Source organism: Anthonomus grandis, chromosome 1 (genome assembly GCF_022605725.1).
Source record: "Anthonomus grandis grandis chromosome 1, icAntGran1.3, whole genome shotgun sequence".
Lineage (NCBI taxonomy): Eukaryota > Metazoa > Arthropoda > Insecta > Coleoptera > Curculionidae > Anthonomus > Anthonomus grandis.
In genome coordinates, this window is record NC_065546.1 from 55629210 (window position 1) to 55654237 (window position 25028).

At 32.8% G+C, this 25028-nt stretch overlaps 2 protein-coding genes across 3 annotated transcripts in view; one reads left to right on the top strand and one right to left on the bottom strand.

Annotated features, from left to right (window-relative positions):
- The window catches only part of LOC126750664 (ubiquitin carboxyl-terminal hydrolase 30 homolog), a 30939-nt gene extending 22634 nt beyond the window's left edge, over positions 1-8305 (top strand). Inside the window, exon 8 of the mRNA XM_050460342.1 lies at positions 52-8305. Within this exon, the coding sequence (XP_050316299.1) occupies positions 52-163 (112 nt within the window). The 3' untranslated portion in view covers positions 164-8305. The remainder of the gene's footprint in view (positions 1-51) is intronic.
- Positions 8237-17118, bottom strand: LOC126750676 (probable methylthioribulose-1-phosphate dehydratase). Of its 2 annotated transcripts, XM_050460361.1 has the most exons (6): positions 16944-17118; positions 16722-16795; positions 16562-16666; positions 16320-16508; positions 16106-16266; positions 8237-8494 (listed from the first exon to the last, which is right to left on the bottom strand). In XM_050460361.1, exons 1-6 carry the CDS (start codon positions 16946-16948, stop codon positions 8336-8338), a joined length of 693 nt encoding a protein of 230 aa, XP_050316318.1. In that variant the 5' UTR covers positions 16949-17118; the 3' UTR covers positions 8237-8335. The 2 variants fall into 2 exon arrangements, with proteins under 2 accessions (XP_050316318.1, XP_050316311.1); XM_050460354.1 differs by lacking the exon at positions 16944-17118 and having other exon boundaries at positions 16722-16893.
- Between the last annotated feature and the right edge of the window lie 7910 nt (positions 17119-25028).

A 25028-nucleotide genomic window follows, 5' to 3' on the forward strand; every position in this document is an offset into this window, starting at 1 on the left:
GTTACTTTATCAATAGTTTCATCGAGTCATAAGACGCGTTTATTTTTTCAGGTGGTTTTACACCTCCGACGTCGAAATCAAAGAAGTCTCCGTGGACGAAGTCCTACAAAGCACCGCCTATTTGCTTTTTTATGAAAAATCTACTGCTATGAGCCTCTTTTAGGAGACCCCTTTCTATGATGTCATTCATCGAATTATCGTTTCTTTTCTCAAAAGGGCCTCATGGAATCGGGGTAGCTAGTAGATTGTTTAGGGCATTCCACAGTTGAAACAAACACGCAGATTATAGTAGACTTTTAACAAATTTTATGTTATTGAATGGGAGCACTTTTTGAATATACTCACTTTATTTTCTCGAAAATAATTATATAAGTGACATTTCATGATTATATGAGCTGTTCTAACCTTAGGACATTAACACGTTGGTTGCCGTGAGTATCCATAGCATAGTTTTAAAGATTTGCGCCATAAGACACCATTAGTGTGTTTCAAGCAATCGGGTGCACATATTTTCAGAGCGTATTATACGAATAAATATAAGGCTTTTTTTCCCTGTTTTTTAGGGGCTCTTTTCAGTTTCTGTCCCCGAAGTGGTGTGCATACAGCATTTTACATGAATTACTCAGTCCTAATCCTAAAAAAAACAATCAATAAGCCTAAAGCTAGACATAATTATGAAGTCTTTTAAACGTTCCAGTTTAGTAATTTAAAAAGGAAAATTGCCATTGCATCTTCTCTTCGCTTTTTCAATTAATAATTAAGGTGAATCCTACTAACTGTATTCTTGTTTATTGGAGCGTTAGCGACTATACAGGGTGTAAATAAATAGATGTGAAAAAACTCGGGGGCTGATTCTTGGGTTAATTTTAAGAAACAAACTTTTTATGAACGTATGTTCTAAAAGGCGTAACTTTTGAGATCCCAACCCAACCCCTGTAGATTTTTTAATAAAATTTTGTATGAATTTTCTTTTCAAGTTTTTTCTTTAAAATTTACCCAAGAATCAGCCCCTGAAGTTTTACGCATGTATTTATTTACACCCTGTATATGTGCGCGACCTAGAGCTGAAAACATCGTGTTTTTAGGCAAATTAAAATTCGTTTGTGAAACGATGAAATTTGGCATGTGGCCTCTCAATACACTGAGCACTACTAATACTACTGTTCAAAAATGCGAATTTTCGACTTTAATGCGATACCGAGTAGTACTCTCGGTATCGCATTAAAGTCGAAAATTCGCATTTTTGAACTCAAATAAATTGACATTTTTAGGACTTAATGCCTATAGAGAGAACTAGGTCTTTATACTTTTTGGGACATCCGTATAGATGAGTAATTATAAGCGATCAAAATTGAGTAAAAAATAATTCAAACTGGTCCAGAGGCTAAAAGATCATATTATAATCATGTAAAATCATAATTCGAGGGCTTCATAACATAGGGGCGTATTAAGAGGATTATTCACCCATAAATTTCTGTTTCCTGGATAACTTTTTTATTTTACAATATTTTTTAATGCGGTTTTCACTAATGAAATGTACATATTTGTGTCAAGAGTTGATAGGTGCCAGTTTTTCAAATTTCTAAAATTTTGATTTTTTATTTAAAAACCAAAAAGATAAATAAAAAAACCTTTCCATACGTCTCTAGATACATCGATTTTAGAAACATTATATTAAAAAACCATTTCAAAAAAAATAATAATAAACCCTTGAGAATGGAAATACAAAATTCAGGCATTTTTCTTATAATTTCTTGAACCGCTGATAAGTTTAGTATCATATGACAACAACGCACGGCCGGGCTACGGTGAATCAAATCAAGAAACGCGCGACGCTTGTTGCACAAAAAAAAAGTGTAATCTAATGTAACGAGTTCAAAACTGAGACACATTTTTTTTAAAATTAATTGAACTTGGGGTTTATTTTATGGCCCTTTGATGAAGCTCACGCGAATGTCATAATTTATTTTTTGTATTCTGATTGCTAAGAACTGTTTAAGAAGGCATATTTAAAGGTGATTAACATTAAAAGAAATTAATATTTATTTATTTTTTTATTTCTCTTTGACGAGAGCTGTATATACAGGGTGGGTAAACGTAAACGAAACGGCTATGTCGGGCTCGTAAAGATTTTAAAAAGAAAACGCTCGGACCCGTCAATTTAGATTACCACGAGGAAACATTTTCAGAGTATAATACCACCCCTATCTGTCATCCCTTAGCCAGGGTGGAACTAACCTCAAAGATTTTAAATGGAATAGTGGCTCGAGTTATACCTTGTTTGAGAGGTCTTTTGATTTTCTTTACGGCTACACCTAATTTAAAGGATTTTACTTCAGCGGTTCTCAAACTATTGACTATTTTAACATTTAATATAGTTTTTTGGAAAACCTGTATTAAATGTTGGGTGTTTGGAAAAACTGTATTAAATCGCAATTCTTTATCGACCTATTAATTTATAACAATCATACATAAACACTAGTCCAACAAATACTGAAAATGGCCATCGTTACAAGCCATGCAATAATACAAATTTATATATACCGGGTGGTGCGTCGCCGAGCGGAACATAGGAAAACCCATGTAAATTTTAAGGGGGTCAATTATTGTCTTCCCTGTACATTATATAGAAAAAATTTAAAATAACTTTTTGAAGAGACCAATCTGGCAAAGCCTTGTGCAAAGTTTCAAAAAATGTTAATAAGCTAATCTTGAATTATTCAATGTAATGTAATTGCAAAATTAGCAAATTTTAAGTTCAGGTAAAACCATACGGGCACCAGTAAAGTGAATATTGTCACTGACGTGAGGAAAAGTGTCGATAAATCAGTGACAGTCGATATTTGAAAACAAGTATGAATTATTCAATCGACGAAAAAATATCCATAATTAAGTGGCATTATGCTGGAAACAGTTTTAGAGCAGTATCTAAAAAGTTTTCAGTTTATTTCCCCACCAAGCCCATTCCGTCCATTTCAACTATTAAACGTGTTGTCAATGAGTCCAAAGGTACCGTAATAAATAATTGTAAATGTTCAACTCAGGATATCGAAAATAGAGCCGAAGAAAGAGAGAACAGAGATCTTAATATTCTACTGAGTGTGGAGGAAAGCAAGATGGTTAGTACGAGGGTTCTTGGGCAAGAGTTAAATAAACAACATACAACGGTATTGCGCACAAAAAAAATACAAATATTATTCGTATAAATTCGAAAAACATCAAGAGTTGCAGGAAGGAGATGAAGAGCGAAGAATGGCATTTTGTTTTGAAATGATGGAAAGAGCAAATAATGATAGGAATTTTTTTAAAAATATTTGTTTTACCGATGAATGTACATTTACCCTCAACAATGAACCAAATGTTCAGAATTGCCGGTATTGGAGCCAAGAAAATGAACATCGCTTTGTTCATACTCGGAAACAATATCCCCAAAAAACAAATGTATTCGTGGGAATTATCGGACACCATATCATTGGACCCTTTTTTATGGACTATAACCTAACAGCTGAAACCTATTTGAACTTATTTCAAAATCAAATTGGACCCACCTTGGAAGAAGTTGTTCAGGAAGATCAAATGATCTGGTACCAAATGGATGGTTGCCCGGCCCATAATACCCATATGGTTAGAGAGTGTTTGGAAAATGCTTTTAACGGCAATATTATTGGTCCACGGTACCGGATACTTTGGCCAGCCAGGTCACCTGATCTTTCACCGAATGACTTCTTTTTGTGGGGTCATTTAAAACGTGTCATTTATAAAAGTGTAAAATTTGAGAATCTAAACCAGTTACAAAACGCTATTTCGTTAGAATGTAATAAAATTTCCCAATATCCACTTAGTAACGTTAGAAATGAATTTTATGATCGGTTAGGATATTGTTTAGCTGTTAATGGGGGGTTGTTTAAACATTTGATGTTTTTATGTAATTTTCTATTATTTTTGCACTCCCTCAATAGGTAATAGCTTCCGCAATTATTTAAATGAGAACTATCCTGGTCGCTGGATTGGACTGAGAGGCTCTATTTAATGGGCCGTGCGGTTGCCTGACCTCTGGATTTTTTTCTGTAGGGTCACCTAAAGAGTAAAATCTATGCTACCCAACCAGCTTCAATAGAAGAATTGCGCGAAATGATTACATTTGAATGCCAACAGATAGCTCCTGACATGCTACGAAATGTGCGACGTCGATTTGAATCTGTATTGTTGCATAGAAGTTAACGGTGGCCATTTTCAGCATTTGTTGGACTAGTGTTTATGTATGATTGTTATTAATTAATTGTTTGACAAAGAGTTGCCATTATTTTCTAAAAAACTGCATTAAATGTTAAAATAGTCAATAGTTTGAGAACCGCTAAAGTAAAGTCCTTTAAACTAGGTATAACCGTAAAGAGAATCAAAAGACCTTTCAAAAGAAGCTATAACTCGACCCACTATTCCATTTATAACAAATTTAAAGGATAGTAATACATTTTTGAGGATAGTTCCACCCTAGCTAAGGAATGACCGATGGGGGTGGTATTATACTCTGAAAATGTTTCCTCCTGGTAATCTAAATTGACGTGTTTGATTGTTGAGCTCGACATGGCCGCCGTTTCGGTTAGCCCTGTAATATATATATGTGTATCCCAAAATTTATGTCTAAATTCATTTAAAATTCAGGGGTGTGTTCGAAAACGCTCGGACCCGTCGATTTTTATTTCAAGTTGCGCATTTTTGTACGTGAAGTTTGTATATACAGGGTTGCTCAAAACTAAATTACGACCATCAACTTAATTTTTTCAAATGAAAGCACCTTTTTTTATTTTATTTTTAAATTTCGCGTGGAATTTTACGTATGTTTCATGCATCATGTCCTATACCTAAAGTCAACAGTTATCGAAAAAAAAACGACCAAACATTATTATTGAAGTTCACCTTACGAGTCACCTTATCTCTGAGATTTTTTATACAGTGCAAAATTCTATTCATTCGTGTTTTTTTATTGCTGGCTGGGTCCCTTTTTCTTTGAACAAACTTTAACGGGACAAGTGTATCTCGATTTTCTCAAATTTGAATTAGTTCCAGCATTACTAGCTTTATTTCCAAATCCATTGAAGCCAGACTGTCCTGACAAAGAACTAATTTTCCAGCAAGATGGCGCTCCTCCGCACTATGCTGCCACTGTGCGTACATTTTTGGATGAAACCTTTCCCAATCGGTGGATAGGAAGGAGAGGACCCATCGAATGGCCTCCTAGGTCGCCTGACCTAACATCAATGAACTTTTTTTTGTGGGGATACCTCAAGTCGAAGGTATTTTTTAATAGGCTAAATAATCTAGACGACTTGAAAGAGAGAATTCGAGAGAGAAGTGGGTGCCATAACTCCGGAAATGATTGAAAATGTGCAACGAGACTTTATTGATCGCCTTGTATATTGTCAAGCCGTGAATGGCAAACATTTTGAACATTCAACTTAATTTTTGTTCTTTTCTATTTGTTACAAGAATCGACTTTTTTTTTGATAACTGTTGACTTTAGGTATAGGACACCATGCACGTAGAATTCCACGCGAAATTCACAGATAAAATAAAAAAAAGGTGCTTTCATTTAAAAAAATAAAGTTGATGGTCGTAATATATTTTTGAGCAACAATGTATATACAAACTTCACGTACAAAAATGCGCAGCTTAAAATAAAAATCGACGGGTTACACCCCTGAATTTTAAATGAATTTAGACATTACTTTTGGGATGCACTGTATATATATAATAGTGTTAGGCATATTTGGAAATGAGATAATTTCTTTTTTCGATCTATAGGGTTGCTTCTACCCTTTTTTGACGGAAGTCACTCACATGTCTCTAATTTATTATTTATATCTTAATTACTAAAAACTGTTTTAGGTACATATATTTGAAAGTGAGACAAAATTATAAACATTTTTATATCTCATTCCTTCTCTCCCTAAATTTGTGATACTAATACCCTCCTATATAAAAGCATTTTTTATGAATAAATTAAATCCGTTAATTTGAATAGTGAATAAACTGTATTACCAGAGGCACATGAGGATATTTTGATTGAACTTATACAAAAATGTTATTTTCTTTACTGAGACAAACGTCTTGAAATACCAAAATACGCGTGCGACTTATTTGTTAGTAAACGCAAAAGTCCAACCGCATGCAAACTAAAAAATGCACGAATCGGTTCCTCCCGATGAACCTCTCTGGTAACATTGACCCGTCTGCTGCGAGACGAACAGTGTTCTGCTTTGCTTTAGCGATGCGTTGTTGCCAAATGCTCACCTTCCCGATAAAGCGCGTTAAATCCATTTCAGGCAAAGTCACGTGCTGATGATTGCTCTTAAGGCTTATGTTCATACGCCAAATAGTTTTGTTTATTCCTATTATAACATACAGGCGAATGAACATACGCTTTTTTGTTAAACTGCATAGCTGTCAGTTTGTTGTTACGCCGAAATATTATAGCATTTTTCTCGGAAATAATTATTCGTGTATATACGCTTTTTTGTTAAAACGTGCATTACATCAAGATCTATCGTATGCCCTAAAAAACGCGTTTTACCAAAAACGGCAGATACCCCTCTACGTTATGAAGCCCTCGATATTTTATTTAATAACTTTTTAGGGTGGCACTTGGAAATTCATACTTTCAACATTTTTACAACTTTTTAAAACCTATTTTTTGATACCCTCTACAATCATCCACGTAGAGTTTTTTAACTTTGACGCTTAATACTGGGCATAACTATGCCACTTACGAAAACCTTTTTTGCCCTTAGACACGCGGAATTTATCTGGCACTAAAAGTCGTTTTTTTTTTCAATATGACCGTTTTCCATTAAAATTCCATTTTCTATGAAACCAAATTTATTTTTGAGAGAGACATTTTTTAAAAGGTTGACTATGTGGTATTTTTGAAAAGGTAATTAAAAGACTTTTAAAACTCGACTCCCCTTTCCATTTAAGATTTTAGAGGTTATGTCCTCCTCAAAAATAAAATTTACGTAATTTGGGGAATTTTTAAATTTTATACAGGAGCAAAAATATAGAGGTTGGTACCTTTACAAATTGACACCCTGTATATAACACTATATATATTGTAATTATTAATTTTTGAAGACTCGGGGGTTCTTCAAGCATTTTATAAAAAAGAAATATTAAAATCCATACGCTTAAAATCAAGATATTGACATTTTTCTCACAGGAATTCCTGTAATAATAGCATAATTAATTCATTGTTAGCAACTGAATAATATCTTGAGTGCTGGTGGTTCATATTTTGTAATTATCAGTTTCTGAAGATTATAAAGGCTCTTCAAGCATTTTCTAAATAAAAAAACAAGATATTGACATTTTTCTCACAGGAATGCCTGGCATAAATTGAATAATTTGTCCCTTATTGGCAACTGAATATCTTGAGAGCTAGTAGTTGACATGTTGTAATTATTTACTTCTGAAGTTTCTAAGGGCTTGTCAAGCTATTTTGAAAAAATTATTAAAATCCGTACGTACACTCAAAATCAAGATGTTTTCTTAAAGAAGTCTTGTCTCATTTACTTAGTTTCGATGATTAGACACAATCAAAAATATAAATATCATTGTTTTTAATCATCAAAACTAAAGTCCGATGATAATGAATTACATATTTTGTGGAAATAAAACAAGATTGACTTAATAAAAGTTATTCAATGAAATAAAATATTTTAGCTCTTATTAGCAATTGAATATCTTCAATGCTAGTGGTTAACATAGCATTTCTAAAGACTCTAGGGGCTCTTAGCATTTTTTTATAAAATATTAAAATCCATACACTTAAAATTAAGATATTGATTTTAAAACTTAACACTAGGGCCACTGGGCCAGTTTTTTAACATTGTGGCAGCTAACGTGTTAAATAGATTCATACCTCATGATGCTCTTAAGGATGAAATATAATATGGCGAATTTCTTAGGGATTCTTTACAATGATTGCATTTTTTTATGTATTTATATTCCACCCCTCAAACGATGAAAAATGTTGATCCTCTGAAGTTATTTATTTTCATCTTTTACCACGATTTATTTTGATTTCTACTGACATAAAACTATCGTTATGTTGTCGCCGTAGATACGTGGACATTGTGTAGACGATAAAATATCAGTATTTATCAAATTAGGGAGATCGTTTATATAATATTTTTGTGACCATTGTGGTCGATTATGTTTTTCTGTTTAAAGAAGAACGATGTTATTGCGTTAAAACCATATTTATTATTAAATTTATATATTATATGAAATATAAAGAATCACTATATTATTTACAGTTGTTTAAGTCCTAATATCCTTTTCAGTTTTGCAGGTTTCTCTGGAATTTTAGTTCATATTGTTCCGGAGTTAGACTGGAATCGATACCAAACTGTTTCAATTGCATTACAACCTCGAACAAATAGTCGTAGCACTCGGTCATGCATTTTGCTTGTTGCCATGTGTCTCCCCATACGTAAATCTAGTTGATAAAAAAAAAAATATATAAATACTTTTTTTAACACATTGATGGACAGTGTGAACATAGTCGATGTTCCAAAAAAATCACATTGATATTTTAGAAATATATGAACCGATTTTTTTCATATTTTTACCATATATATAAAATAAGATAAAGTTTGAAAAAAACAACTTTGGACGCCATACTGCCATAACAGTTGTGACCCACCAACATTATTTTCTGACAGGACGCATTACTGCATAAGCAGTAATTTTTTAATGACAATTTTGGGACACTGTACTGCTAGAGCAGTATAAATTTCTAAAACGTTTTAACTTGGAGAAATATTTATTTTGAGGAAAGAAATAAAATGCAACTTAAAGTAAAAACTAGTTCCTAAGGCTAAAATAGTAACTTTCAAAGCATGTCGGACATAATGCTGGTTTGTCTTCACAACCCTTACATCTGTATGAAACTTGTGTCCTTTTTGAGACACTCCTTGCAGTTTAAAAAGTAGTTCTTCCTTTTATAATTCTCAGAGGGCAAGGGGATTTTTTCGGGAAAATGTGGAGTATCATTATTATCTGGTCTTGCTGGTGTTCGCCGATTGTCATGTACAGCAATGTTTTTGTTAGTCTACCATTTTTTTCATTTGCAGGTATTTCGAGCAATCCTCGAATAATCTTTTCTCGAAATTCGATCATTCTTATATTTTTACTTTTTTCTTGTAAATAATAAATGCGTTAAATATTGTAACGTCTAGTAAATGAAAAATGATTTTCTTATACCACCTTATTGTTTTTCGTGGGCATGAGTAGTAAGATACAAGCTGATCCAGTCTATCAACACCAGACATATATTTGTTATATTCTGCTACTTCAACTGGTTTTAATTTCACCTTATATATATTATTATATTAGTGTACGTATTTTAAAAAAACAAAAAATTTACCTTGCCAAAGCGATTTGAGACTTCAACTAACTTGGGATGATACTTGGTGGTTAAAAGTAAGACATCCCTGTTGTCTCTCCATTTAGAGACGTATGCACCTCGACGTCTTCTCCAGATGTATTCCCCCTTTTTCAACTTTTTCAAGGTCACAACTTTTGGATTGCCTTTCCTATTGCTCCTGAGGGTCTCTGTTTTTAGTGTTTACTGCCTTTTTGCAATTCAGGTTGAACCATTGCTTGTTGTTTGATTAGCATTTAGTAGAAAAAGGGATATAAGATTCCATTCCTGCCAAGATCGTCTCTGTAATTTGGTTTGCACATTCTGAGATGTTATTGGTTCTAAAGCAGACTTCTTTCCAAGGGAATAAGCGATAAAATTCCCGAAGATGGTTCCACTCTGCTGATTTATAGTGCCATATCTTCCGCGGCATCGGAGGATCCTGCGTTTTAACCTTCAACTGGCAAGAGACTGTTATCAATTTGTGGTCCGATGTTCCTAGGGGGGCATGTACTGATAAAGTGTACGAGTCAGGGTCTGAAGCCAAGACCAGATCTAGGAGACTCGCGAACTCGCCGTCTCGATCGGGGATTCTGGTAGGTTCCTCCACAAGCTGCGTAAGCCCGCATATGGTGGCAAATAGCTCAGCTTCTCGTCCTTCATCGTCGTTCTTGTTGCAGAAGCGCAGCCAGTTGATATTGTGAACGTTAAAATCACCCATGACGATGATTTCTGCGCTTGGATAGTCAATTTGCAGATGGTTAATGCAATCAACCAGGTTCAAAAAGAGCCGTCTATATTGGGTGTCGCTTGGTGGTCGGTAGATACAGCAGATAAATTTCGTGGCACCACTGGCTATTATTTTGAACCACATGACGTCGAAGTCCGCAGGTTCAAGCGTCTCCTCCCGCTAGCAACTCAAATCACTCTTGACAAATACTGCCAATCCAAAGTTTAGTCGAAATCGGGTGTGTAGATCGTATCCAGGATAAATGAGGTGAACATTTGTTGTTGAAGGTTTCACCTTTGTTGGCGAATGCCAGAATGTGAGGCTTATTTGATTGCAGGTGTTGGTGTACTGCATTAATATTGGTGTTTAGGCCTCTGATGTTGCAGAAATTGATTTTTAGGCTTTTTGATCCGCCTGATGGACCCCCCCGACCAGCCTCCGCCCGGAGATCCGAATGGGAGGCGAGTTTACCTCTGGAAAGTTTTGGTCGTGAGGGCGCTATCATGCATTTATTTTTCTTTTCCATTTCCCCTTTGGAAACCAGACACATCGACATGGCGACGAAACGTGAGTTCCATGGAACCACTTCACGCCGCCTAAGTCCTATGTGGTGGTATTGAACCGGGCGATGCAAGTGGACAACATCTACCACCAAAGGGGTTGCCCTTTTAGTCGCCTCTTACGACAGGCAGAGCGTACCGGAGGGCTATTCTACCCCGGCCCTCCCCGGGGAAAAAAAAACCTGAAGGATGAAATATGACCTTGATGATCGCGACACTATTTACGGTTGAGCGAGTCATAACGTCATAAGACCCTGGGAGTCTTTAAGATTTTTAAAGAAAATTGGGAAGCTATAACAAAGCCTGCAGATTTACAACCAAGATTTAATAAAAATGATTCCATATATGAATAGTCAATATGCAGACTTTTATAGAGCACTGATTTCTGTTTGTTTTTCATTATTGAAATCTATTCTTTTGTTTATTTCAAAAATACTTTAACTTACACAATTAAAATAACATGTAATAATTTTTGTTTATTAAATTTTTTCAAAAAACGATTTGTACTTTTATTTGTGGAATAACTATGTATATATAATATAACTATGTATATATAATGTTACATTTTCACTCATAAAATTTCAAGAAATGCAACAAAATGTTAAAACTCGCCTTTTCTCGAAAATATCAAGTTGTAACATAGACCGTTATTCGTCAGAACGCTTCAATTGTTAATAACCTCTGTCAAGTCAAAGTCAAAAAGTGCTTTATTTTTTAAAAAAAATATACTTTTTTGTTAACAAAGCATGATATTTGCACTCATACTCAAAATATAGCTTAACAAGATGAATGAAAATAATTATACCTCAATAAAGTAGTAAAATATACAAAGTAGTGGTAAAACAAAAATACCAAGTAATTCTATAAAAAAATGTTTTCGTGTCACATCTAAACAACATACCGGTAAACCAAAAGCAGTGATAGTTCGGTTTTCTTGCAGCGAAGCTAGGGTATCGGTGCTTAAGTCGCGTGCATTACTTAAAAATAAACAAATACAAATCAAGGAAGATTTGACCAAATCGCGACTTAATTTGTTTCAGGCCGCTGTGAAAAAACATACCTATAAAATTGCGTCGGTTCATAACGGGAATGTGTATATCAAGAAGAACGATCAAGTGTTGAGGATCCTGGATATCAGTGATTTATGAAGTAATTAATCGGTGAGTTCAAATTTCTATGACTTGAAACTGTAAATTAAACATTGTGTTCAGTTTTTAGAATGTTGAAAGTCTATTACCTATAAAAATTCTTATATGCTAAGCTTAATGTAAGATCGAGCTATTTTTGATTAATTAATTTCTATGAATGATCTTAAAGATTAAAAGAGGTTTGGCAGGGCAAAGTTTGGGATATACACCTTAATGCCATTTTCTTTTGGCAGGCCTTTTGGTTATTGGGTTAATTTGTAGATTTTGGATGAGAATTTTTGCTGGTCTGTATGGGATTGTAGTTGTTTTATTTAGTATGCGAGTATATGTATTCATAATCGAGTATATATTGTAATATATGTTCGATATATAGCTGGTGTTGTATAATTCTTCATTTTTTGTTTGATAAAAACGATGTGCGATTTTAAACTTAGTTATAATAAGTTCGAATTGAGTAAGTGTTTAATAGCATTGACTTTTTTGTTTTTTTTTGAAAGCATACTTTTGGTACTGATTAATTTCCTTTTTTTCTGTTCCTTTTTCCCTTTCCAAGGTATCCCTCTAAACTTTATATTGTTAATTTTTTTTTTGTTGTTGTTTTTTTGTGCGCATATCAATGCAAGATCTCTGCCAAATAATTTTCCTATTTTTCAAAATCATATAAATAATTTACATTATGATGTGATTGGTGTTTCGGAGACATGGTTACATACCGATATTAACGACGAAGTTGTACATATACCTAACTATAGTATTGTCAGACAGGATCGATTGGGCAGAGGTGGTGGCGTCGCAGTGTTTATTAAAAATATTTTTGAATTTCGCATAATAATTAGTGAGTCGAATATGTATTTAGAAGAAATTTGGATTGAAGTAAAGTTAAGTAATAAAAAGATTCTATTGGTAATATATATCGCCCTCCTAAAGATGACCTTAATTTGTTTTACTCAAATTTAGATAATATTTTAGAGAACTTTTATGCTGTTTATGATTGTATATTCTTGCTGGGAGATTTTAACATTAACGTTTTGGGTCTGAATTCGAACTTACCTTTGCTTGAAATAACTGAAGTTTATGGTTTGAAGCAATTGATCATTGATCCTACAAGAGTGTCAGATATAACGGTGTCTCTGATAGACCTAATTTTCTCTAATCATGAGTCTATCCAAGATTGCGGCGTTAGGGATGTGGGTGTGTCTGATCACATGCTTGTTTATTGTACTGCCAATTTGGAGGTTCCAGAACCGCAGACTCTTAATTTTGTATATAGAAATTTAAATGATATAAATTACGAGCAATTGCAGGCCGATTTAGTCGAATTGATTCCCTGGCATACTATGTATGATATGAGAGATATAGACTCCAAAGTTGACTTTTTCACGGACTCATTACATAATATTATGGATATGCATGCTCCCTTAATTAAAGTTAAAAATAAAAATAAACCTTACAGTCCATGTCCATATTACGGCTAATATTAGATTAATGCAAAGACTTCGCAATAGGGCATTAAATAAATTTAGAATCACTAAAGAGCGAGAGGACTGGAACATCTATAAGCAGTATAGAAATATAACAACAAGCGCAATAAGAGCAGAGAAAAAAGCTTACCTTGAATATAAGTTTAGTACTTGTAAAAATAAAGAAGTTTGGCAAGAATTGAAAAAAATTGGTGTTTCACAGAAAAATAAAAAACAACTTCCAATTTTTCTACAGAATGTTGAAGAACTTAATACTTTTTTTTACGAATGGCAATAATAATAACAATATTGTTGATGCTAATTATGTTAAATATTTTAAAGAACATAGAGTTGTCGCAAATGAATTTAAGTTTAACCTAATAACTCAAGACTTAATCGTAAACATGTTAAAAACTATAAAAAGCAAAGCATTTGGGGTCGATAACTTAAACATAACTCTTATCTTACTTTGTTGTCCTGCTATTATTAATCCATTATGTCATTTAATAAATATTTGTTTAGAGGAAAACTACTTTCCAAAAAAATGGAAGCAAGCCAATATTATTCCTATACCAAAAATAAAAAATCCAACTGAATTTGGCAATCTTCGATCAGTCTCCATTCTTTCTGTTTTTTCTAAAGTAATTGAGAAAATTATGGAGCAACAGATATTGGACTATTTAAAGAATAATAATTTGATTCCTGAATATCAATCTGGTTTCCGTAAAGGGTATAGCTGTGCCCCCGCGTTAGCTCAAGTGTCTGATGATATATTTAGAGCCCTTGATAATAGTCAAGCAACCGTATTAATTTTACTAGATTTTACTAAAGCTTTTGATATGGTTAATTATCAGATACTTTTATCAATTTTGCATTATGTGGGATTTTGTGAGTCGGCTGTAACTTTAATATCTTCTATTTTGTCAGATCTTAAACAGCGGGTGATTTTGAATGATAATGAATCGGGGTTTCTAGACGTAGTCAGCGGTGTTCCGCAGGGTAGCATTTTGGGCCCATTACTCTACACACTTTACACATCTCAGATAACAAAGAAGATAACATATTGTAAACATCATAACTACGCGGACGACTCCCAGATCTATTTCTCTTTTAAAGATACTGATGTTTGGCAGGCTAATATAAAAATTTGAAGACCTTAACAATTTATTTATAGAAACGCAAAAGTTACTTTTAAAAGTTAATCCCACAAGTCCACAGCCATTCTTTTTTGTAGTGATAATAAACGAACAAATATTTTAAATAACTTGCAACTTTACATTAATAATGACAACATAACTTTTAAAAATTCTGCTAAGAATCTTGGACTTTTAATGGATTACAAACTAAGATTTAAGGATCATGTTACTCTTAAAATGAAAAGTGGGTACTCCGCACTAAAAATGATTTTTTCGCAAAGGGATTACCTAAATTTGCCTATAAGAAAAATGCTTTGTGAAACATTGGTACTATCCCAATTAAATTTTTGTGACACCATCTATGGCCCTTGCCTTGATTCTTCTGACTCATATAGAATACAAAAACTTAAGAATTCCTGTCTTAGGTATTACATATGGCATAAGAAGGAGAGAACATATTTCACATAAGCTAAAGGTTGCGGGGTGGTTAAATATGTACAATCGTAGAGTGTTGCATCTTATTTGCTTCTTTTTCAAAATTCTTAAGTCAAGGATTCTTTCATATTTACATCGAAAAGTTAGATATCGGACTGACGTGCACAACTTGAATATTAGAAGAAAACAATTATTAACTATTCCTTCACACAATAAAGAATTTTTTAAGAGATCGTTTTCTTACTTAATAGCTCACTATACTAACAAATATAGTATAAATGATTTTACCATGTCAGAAAAAACTTTTAAAATGAAAACTAAACTAATTCTAATAAATCAATAACAAATTACTCACTTAAGTATTTATAATAAAAAATTGTTTTTTATTTTTATTATTAAATTATAAAATCGAATTATTTATATGTGCCAACCTTTTCCTTGTCCAATTCCAATTCCTTTTCCTATTCTCTCCTTATCCCATCAGTATGCTTTTTATTCATATTGTATTAACTTTCTTTTTTTTTCTTTAACTGGGAAAATGCTTTTGTTTATTATTTTTAAGTGTCATTTATAATTTATAATTATTAAATATATATAAGGCCTCAACAGAATTCAGGGAATCTCGCAGGGGTTGTTCCCTGGTCAAGTCTGAAAACACGGCCTATTAGTCACCTTCTGGAATTTTATTTGTATTTGTATAAAATTTAAGTTCTATAGATATTTTTTAATTGTTTCAATACACATTAAATGTGCTCTTTGTAAAGAACAAACTATTCAATATGTGATATGCATTTGGTTTATAACAGAATTGTAATTTTTTATTTTTCTGGTGATTAATAAAAGTCTTATTATTATTATTATTATTAAAATATATGATTTCAGTTATAAAACCAATTACGAAATAGTTCTGTGGGTCCCTTTTTGTGTATACTACTACTACTTTGTGTATACTAGATATCTTTAGTACTGATGGAAAAATTGAGTCTCTATTACATAAATTAATTAATTTTGTAAGTGGATATACCTACTATAATATTAGTTATGCTTCTTAGAATTTTTGTGTTTAAACCAAAATAGCTTTATTTTTAAGAGCCTTAATTAAATCTCTGACTCCAATGAAAGATAGTTCATAAAATTGAAAATGTAACCTTTCTAATACAGAATCTAAATTAAAAAGACTTCAATTTCAGCATTTTTTCTTAAGATAAATCTTACCCCATGCCTCCTAACAAGTACTGCACAAGTATGTGGATAATCTTTAATTGCTTGCTCGAGTCGATCAGTTAAATCCTCCTCAAAAGGAGTGTTTTCAATAATAGGAACCACTAGTTCTTCATCATACCGAAAGTTCCTTCCTAACTTTTGATTCTTTATACCTAAAAATTTAAATTAATATAAATCTGTATATGCTATTAATGAATACCATTACCTTTAATCATCTCTAAATGTGTGCACCTAAACTCTTTCCCGGGAAACAACATGGTAACCATAAGAGCAAACTTCGAATGGGTATGAATAACTGCCCCAGCATTCCTCATTGTATAAGCACACATAAAAAGTGGAGTACATTGGCTCTTTTTTAGTTTCTTGCTTGGTGAAGGCAATTCTAAATCTTCTCCTGATCATAAAATATTTAGTAAAAAATGAGCAGATAAAACCAAATTATAGTACCTTTAATGTTTTGTACGAACAAATCATCAGGCTTCATTCTTTCCTTTTGTACCCCAGAGGGGGCAATATAGATTTTGTCACCATCTTTGATACTGATTCCACCACCTACGATCAGCTCCAGAGTAAGTTATAAACTTTTCAATTAATAAAATGGTTTTACCTGTTCCTGTAACCCATCCTAAATGATAAAATTGCTGGCACAACTCCGGAATGAGTTTCCTAGGATGTTCCGGATGGTCTTTAGGTGTTTCTTGCCCACTCATAGTAACAAGTTATGTGTTAAGTATTATTTTATGAAGTAATTTTATTCTTTTTGTCTTATCAGTCTTAGCAGTGATAAGGCGAGTTAGGCGAGCAATAGGTGAACCTTAAAATGTTCATGCTCATGACTTATTATAAGGTTGTATACTTGAGAATATAGAAATACAGTTTTATTAATAATTTATTTAATATATTAAATGAAATTTTTTCAGATTATTTAATTTATTAATAAAATATTTTATTTTTTCTTATATTGACATAACCTCGCTTTTGTTTCGCGGGTTAGGTGAGTGCGGCTCGTGTAGGTCGGGTTGCATACGGACAAGCGCTGGTATTCAAAGGCTTTTACAGGAAAGCGAACAACAGGATAACATTTTCTGCCATTTAAATTTATATTGTCATAAATTAAATAATACAGTTGAATATTGAGTAGAAGATGTAATGGTGTGTAACATAAGAAAAAAATGGTAAAAAATGGACTTCTTTTACTCATAGATAATAAAATAATATATAAATGCTTTTACGGGATAATCGGCGTTAAACCTGATCCACATTGGTACGTAATTACGGATACGTGTGGCTATCAAGCCTATCCGTGACTTTTAGTCCATCCAGTAGAGATATGCGTATCCGTAAAATGACGTTATATTTTTATTCGTGTTTTTGGTGGTTACGGTTTTGACCTCCCACAATTGCTTCAACCTATTTTTATGCCTTGAGTGTAAAAGGATTCTCGGATTTTTGACATCGCTTTGCCATCGCCTGTTGAGACACATAACAAAATAAATATACAAAATAAATAAACAAACAAAACAAAGTTTAAATAAACCGAGAGAAAGTGTAACGAATAAAAGCAATAATATACAGGGTGTCCCAAAAGTAGACGTCCAAACGAGAGGCGAGAGGAGGTGATAGAGGAGATCATTTGCAATCAAAAAAACCCTATATACCGATTATTATCCGATTTTACCACTAAAGTCCCGCGTCCCTACTTTAAGATCATATGTCCCGATTTTGGCTGATTGCCCCGAAAAAAAAAAAGAAAAACAAATTATCAAAAAAAGTCTGCATCCGTGCTTCGATATTATTTTACCCATTTAGTATTTAGTAGTTCAGGGCTTCTTGTGTTGGAGATATTAACATTGACTTTTTAAAACAACATTCACCGAAAAAAAAACTTGAAAGACTCTTAGAAATTTTTAACCTAAAACAGGTTATTACAGAACCTACTCGAATAAATTTTGTTGCAAATAGTTTCAGCCTCATTGATGTTATTATAACAAACCAATCATCAATCATAAAAAAATCAGGTTCAGTAAGTATTTCGCCAGACATTTCAGACCATAATATGGTATATACTGTTTTGGATTTTGCCAAGGGACGTGATACTGTTAAATACATCCAGTATAGAAATTATAATAATATAAATCGCGATCAGTTTAACTTAGACGCAGAACAGCTACCATGGGATAATATATATTATACACAAGATATAGATAAAAAGATTGACATATTTAATAGGAATATATTATTTTTAATAAATAAACATGCTCCGCTATTATCCAAAAAGGTAAAAGAAAAACCGTTTACGCCGTGGATTACAAATAATATTAAATTTCTTATGAAAGAAAGAGATAAGGCTCATCGTAGATATTTGAAACAAAAAAACTGAAGCACACCTCCAGTACTATAGGCAATTAAGGAATTTCACTAAGCATGCTGTTGCGAGGGAAAAAATCACCTATTTCAACACAATGTCACAAAAGCATGGAAGAGAATTTTGGAATGCTGCAAGAAAATTAAACCTTGGCTGTAAGAGGAATTCTGGCTTACCAGACAAGTTTTTAAATGCAACTGCTCTTAGGAACTATTTTTCAGGTTTAAATACTACAGCTGATACAACTTCAAATGAAAAAATTAATTTTTATAAAGCTAATAGGTATTTTGACACAAGGTCTTACCTAAATTTTACACAATTGGATGAGCCAACATTAATTAAAATCATTAAAACAATACACTGTAACGCAATAGGTGAAGACTCCATAGGCTTAAAAGATCTAGAAATGTGCCTACCATATCTTACAAAACTATTATTAAATATTTTAAATAGCTGCTTATTACAAAATTTTTATCCTACAATTTGAAAAAAAGCTATTTTAAAACCTCTAGCAAAGGTGGCTGATCCAAAAGGGTTTAAAGACCTCAGACCCATTAGTATACTGCCTCTGGTTTCTAAAATTTTAGAAAGGTTTGTGCACCAACAAATATGCAGCTTTATCGATTTTTGCAATATCATCCCGGACTGCCAATCGGGTTTTAGAAAGAACTTTAGCACTACCACGAGTCTAGTACACCTTCTTAATAACTGTAGGATAAATGAGGAAAAAAAGGAAATAACATGTCTTGGATTATTGGATTTTAGTAGAGCTTTCGATACTTTAAACCACGAAATGTTATTAGCAAAGCTTTATTATTTTGGTTTTTCGAATAACGCGATTGATTTCTTTAAGTCATATCTTAATAATAGAGTGAATTGCGTAGTAATCAACAAGGCTTCTACAACTGAAAAATCAAGTTATTATCCTGTATCTACCGGTGTTCCCTAGGGTTCTATTTTGGGGCCGTTGCTTTTTTCATTGTATGTTGCAGATATGAAATCCTGCATAAAGTACTCAATGTTACAACAATATGCTGACGATTCCCAGCTGTATACTTCATTTTCACGTGAAACTCTACCCATAATAGAAGAACAATTTAATAAGGATTTAGAAAATATAGATAACTTTTCCTGCGACCATAATTTTAAATTAAATTCGTCTAAATCATGTATAATTTTTCTGGGTGGTGGAAAGAACGCCCTTAATGCAGCAACAACTTTAAATGCAAAAATTCGTAATGAGCAGCTACCAGTAGTACGAGAGGTCAAAAACTTAGGAGTATACATTGATAGCGGTATTTCATTTCAAACACATATAAAGAATAAGCTCAAAATTGCATACATGCGCTTAAGAAAACTTTACGACTTAAAAAATCATTTACCTCCTAAAACTAAATATTTTTTATGTAACACACTTGTTTTATCCTTATTTGATTATTGTGATGTGGTATATTCGGATTCATTGACTGAAGACTCCGCTTACTCGATACAAAAACTTCAGAATTGTTGTATGCGTTTTTCCTACAAAATTCCATTTAGAAGTCACATTTCTCCTTATTTAAACAATAACTTAATTCTAAATATGAAAAATCGTAGAAAATATCACATGTATTCCTTCGTGTATAAAGTTATAAAAACTAGGGAGCCATTATATTTAGCTAACAATTTTACAATTTTTCTTCATGAGCATAACACTAGATTTATAAATTTATTTAGAATACCACAACATAGAACAGCAAATTTTCAAAAATCTTTTGTTTTTGTCGCCTCTCAACTTTGGAATAGACTTCCGGCTAATTGCAAAAGTTTTCCGTTTACTGCATATAAAAAATATATTCATAATAAACTGCTTGATTCTCAAAAAAACAATACTTAATCTACAATAAAAATTAAAAGAGCTGAGCCGCTCGGTCTTCTATTGCTGTCTACTTATTATTGTTATAAATATTAAATAATTTACCTTTCCTGCATATCCAGAACCCCCGCCTGCTTCGCCTTACTTAAATACTTGAATATGATACTCCACACATGCATGTCTCGATTAATTAAGAAAATCTTTTTTTTTTTTACTTTTTACTTTTAAGGTTTTTGAAGGGCTATGCCACACAGGTTCTATCTTATGATGAACCTGTGTAAACGGTTCTCTATAATCGAGGCATGGTCCTATTTATCATGTATTTGGTAGGTTGTACAACATATGTATATTCTTATGCTACAATATTGTATATGATTATTTATTTACCTTCATGATAAATAAATTTGTTTTGAATTTGAATTTGAATTCTTGAACTAAACCGTTCTGTTAATCTATCACCGCAAGCATGATTTTGACTTTGATTTGACGCTAGTTGAGTTTTTTTTATATCGCGGTGTATCGATTAACGTTATAAGTGTGTGTGTGTTTCATTAAAACATTTTAAAAGGTAAGATAAAACCATTTTATTCAGTAGTTATATTTTTGTAGGAAATTTAGTTATATTTTTGTAGTTTTTTTTGGTTCAAAAAAGATATCTAGCATTTTATTCTGAAAATAGTATTAGATAGGATGTGGTTCTTTTATTCTAATTAGATTTAAAATGAAAGATATCTGTATTCATTATGTTTCTAGATTGCATAAAAAGATGACCTTGAGGAAGTATTTGGTAGCACAACCTAAACCATCAACTTCACAAGCGCAAGATGGTGAATCTTCTTCTGATTCTACAGAGTCTAGAGAATAAAAAGAATACGTAGATCCATCTTGAAGTCCACCCAATCCTAAAAAGAAAAAGAGGCTTTGCAAATATAGGAAAGTTTGGCAAGAGGATTTTCCATGGGTTGCAGGTACATCAAATGAGCTATATTCCCGGTGCATTCTTTGTAAAAAATACTTTTCTATTTCTCATGGCGGTTTAAGTGACATTAAACACCATAAGGATGGAAATGAACATAAAAGACGTGAAAATGCGGAAAAGTCACAAATACTAACAACATTTTTTATTGATAACAAGAACATACAAAACACTAGTAATGTGATAATAGCCGAGTTAGCACAAATCTTTCATTGGGTCGTATGAATAAAAATGAGCATTTAGTATCTACTCATGAATTTGGAGCAAATACTCCATGTGATATGAATAAAAATAGGGAGCAGATGCTCCACTTGAGTAGGTACTCTTATGTATAATTTGCTGTGAGTCCTTCTCAGTTTTCCTATGAATAAAAATTTGTTGATGCTCCTCGGAAGGAGAATGTACTCCACAATTTTAGAGTTTGATATATAGCAGACTTCAGTTTGTCTACGGCAGAACTATGGCTGAGTTCATTCTTAATTTGCGTTCTAAAAAATATTACAAACCTAGAAGGCGTACCTGTGATCGTGATTTTAAAGTGTTATATCGATTTACTAGAGAACATGTAGAGTGGATATCAAATCACTTTTTGGGTACAGAATCTGGAGAAAGAAGAGGTGGTGCTATAAATAACATTGATAAAATGAAAATATTTTTGAGATACTGGTGATCCGGGTTTCCAATCAGGAGTAGGAGAAGATGTTGGTGTTCATCAAAGTTCTGTCTCAAAAGTAGTGACGGAAGTTACTGAGAAGCTAATAGAAAAATGTGGTCTGTGGATAAAATTTCCTCACACTGCTGCCGACATAATAGAGGCGAAACAAAAGTGGCAATCAAATTATTCTTTTCCTTGTGCATTGGACGTGATAGACTGTACCCACATAAAAATAAAAAAGCCACCTATTCATAGCGATGAATACATTAATCGCAAAGGATATCACAGCATTAATGTCCAAGCCACATGTAATTCAGATGAGTGGTTTACAAGTGTAGACGCTTCATGGCCAGGATCTGTTCACGATTCACGGATTTGGAGCAATTCAGAAATTTCAAATATTGCGAGGAATGATTTTCATAGGTCGCAAGCACTACTCTTAGGAGATGAAGGATATGGTATAGCACCGTGGCTAATGGTACCTTTTAGAAATCCTAATACACCACAAGAACGTGCTTATAATAATTTTATTTACAAAGGAACGTGTAATAATTGAAAGATGTTTTGGTCAACTAAAACAATGATTTCCGATGCTACAATATAAAGTGCGGGTATCCATAGAAAAAGTTCCAAAATTTGTCATATGCTGTTGTATATTACACAATGTAGCAAAATATTTAAAAGATGAGCTAGATCCTATGGAGCTCCCATTAGAAGATATCCCACTTGCGTATCCGGCAGAAGAGGAGTTGGATAATAATAATATTAGAAGAAGCGGGCAACGGAGGCGATCTGAGTTAGCAGATGTCATTCTTGCTCTCGCTTGAAGTAAGTAAAGCGTGGAAAGAACTTATTTATCATTTTTATTATTAACACTTTAGAAAAATGTTTTTGTCAGATGTTAGAATTCTTTATTTCGTAAGTGATTCTAAAAAGTATTGACACATTATAATTTGAAATATGCTTGTCCATTGTCAGCTTGAATGATATTATTATTGCTTGAATTAGATTGTTCATCAACATCTCTGTTTAGCTGTCTCTTGAGTTTTTCCTCTTTCATTTCTAAAACTCTCAGTTGTTTCAGTAAAACTAGTCTTTGTAGTTCGTTATTCGAGAGTTGTTTAGTAACGTTTGTTTCATATTCTTCGAGAGGACTACCTTTATTATGTTTCTTTTTTTTAGGTGCATGTTGTACTGTACTAATAGCATCATCATTTGCTGCACTCGTTTCAGAAGCAGAGGTTGATTGCCTAGGGATTGTATCTTCATGGCCGATTTTCGTCTCTGTTTGTTGTATGCCGACGGATAATGCTTCTAAAATGAAAAATTAAGTAAATATTCATACAGTTTCTATATTAAAAAATGGACAAGTGATAAAGTTTCGTAAATAATATTGTAACTTTTTTTTGTTTCTAAGCTACAAAAATGTCTGTCTAAAATACTTGATCAAATGTTAAACAATAAGTAATTAATTATTATAAACAACATAACTTTATAAATCATTCAATTTTCACAAAATAATAAATAATAGCAAACTTTAGATAGGTTCACTAATATATATGGCAATTTAAATAAAGTTACTTATGAAGAAGATATTAATTAATTTACCTAGAACTTTTGCAAGTACTGGATTTGTGTTGCCTTCCATGATTTCCAACAAAATCTTTTCCCAATCCTGCAGCACAATTTTCTTATTTCCAGTCCTGTTTATGTCAGTCTTTTTCTTGAGTCTGGATTTCATATTATTAATTTTTTTGTACATTTGACTTGTCGTTATTTGTGACCCGAAATTCAGCTTCCACTGTTTGTTAATCAGTTCTATTGCTTGGCTTTTTGACTTTCGGACAGCTGGTGTTTGTGACTTGGATAAAAGTATGGGAACATCACGTAGCATGTTTACAAATCCCATTTGGGATTCGCAGACTTCAGTTTCTTCTTCACTTTCACTCATTGCACACTGATACTTGAATTTATACTAATACACGAATATGCGAAATTTTTCAGGTGCAGACTTGTTTGGAAATATCGAGTATCTACTTTATGTATTCGGAGCACATACTCCTCTCAGCGAATTATTTTTATTCATATAAAACGGAGAACAAACCAGCACTTCATGCTCATGCTCATGAGTACATACTTGGAGTTTCGACTCAAGTGTTATTCATAACAGCCATTGTGTTTAACACAATCAATCCGATAACTCTTTAGATTGCGGGATAAAACTTCTTCCGAAAATTCTGTATGACTCACATATTTGTAAGAAAATGTCTTGCGGGAGAACCAAAGCGGAAAATATCGTTAAAAATATTTAAATAAAGTCTGTAGAAGAGATTTAAAAGGGGTTTATAATTATTTTTCTGTAGCAACGGATACATCTAACAAAGGAAACAGAAAAATGTATCCCATCTGCCTATAATATTTTTCAATTGAAAAAGGTGTTCAATCCAAACTACTGGATTTCTTTGAGGAAGCTTCAGAAACGGCTGATGCAATTGCCAATTCTGTTACTAAAGCACTAGAAAAAGTAAATTTAAAAATTGAAAACCTCGCTGCTTTTAGTGCTGACAACACAAACGCAAATTTTGGGAAAAATAGATCTGATTACACTCTTTTAAGAGAAAAAAATTCTCGGTTAATTAAAAATGGGTGTTTGGCACATGTTGTTAACAATACGTTTAAATTTTCTCTTCAGCAATTAAATGTTGATGTTGAAACAATTATTTTAAAAATCTATAGCCACTTTAGTTCTAGTGCTTCCAGAAGGGAAAATTTAAAGGAATTTGTTGAGTTTGTAGATTTAGAATGGCAAGAATTATTAAAACATATTCCAACAAGATGGTTATCTTTAGGGCCTGCTATTCAGCGACTTCTTAAAAACTACCCTGCAATATTATCCTATTTTATTTCATTGGGTAATGAATGTCTCTCACCTATTAAAAAACTTCTCGAAATTGAGAAATATGAAGAAGGAAGTGACTTAGACACTTATTTACACTCCAAGACAGTCATTTACTTACATTTTTGTGCCAATTTATTTCCCGTTTTTGAGAAAGTCTCGCTAAT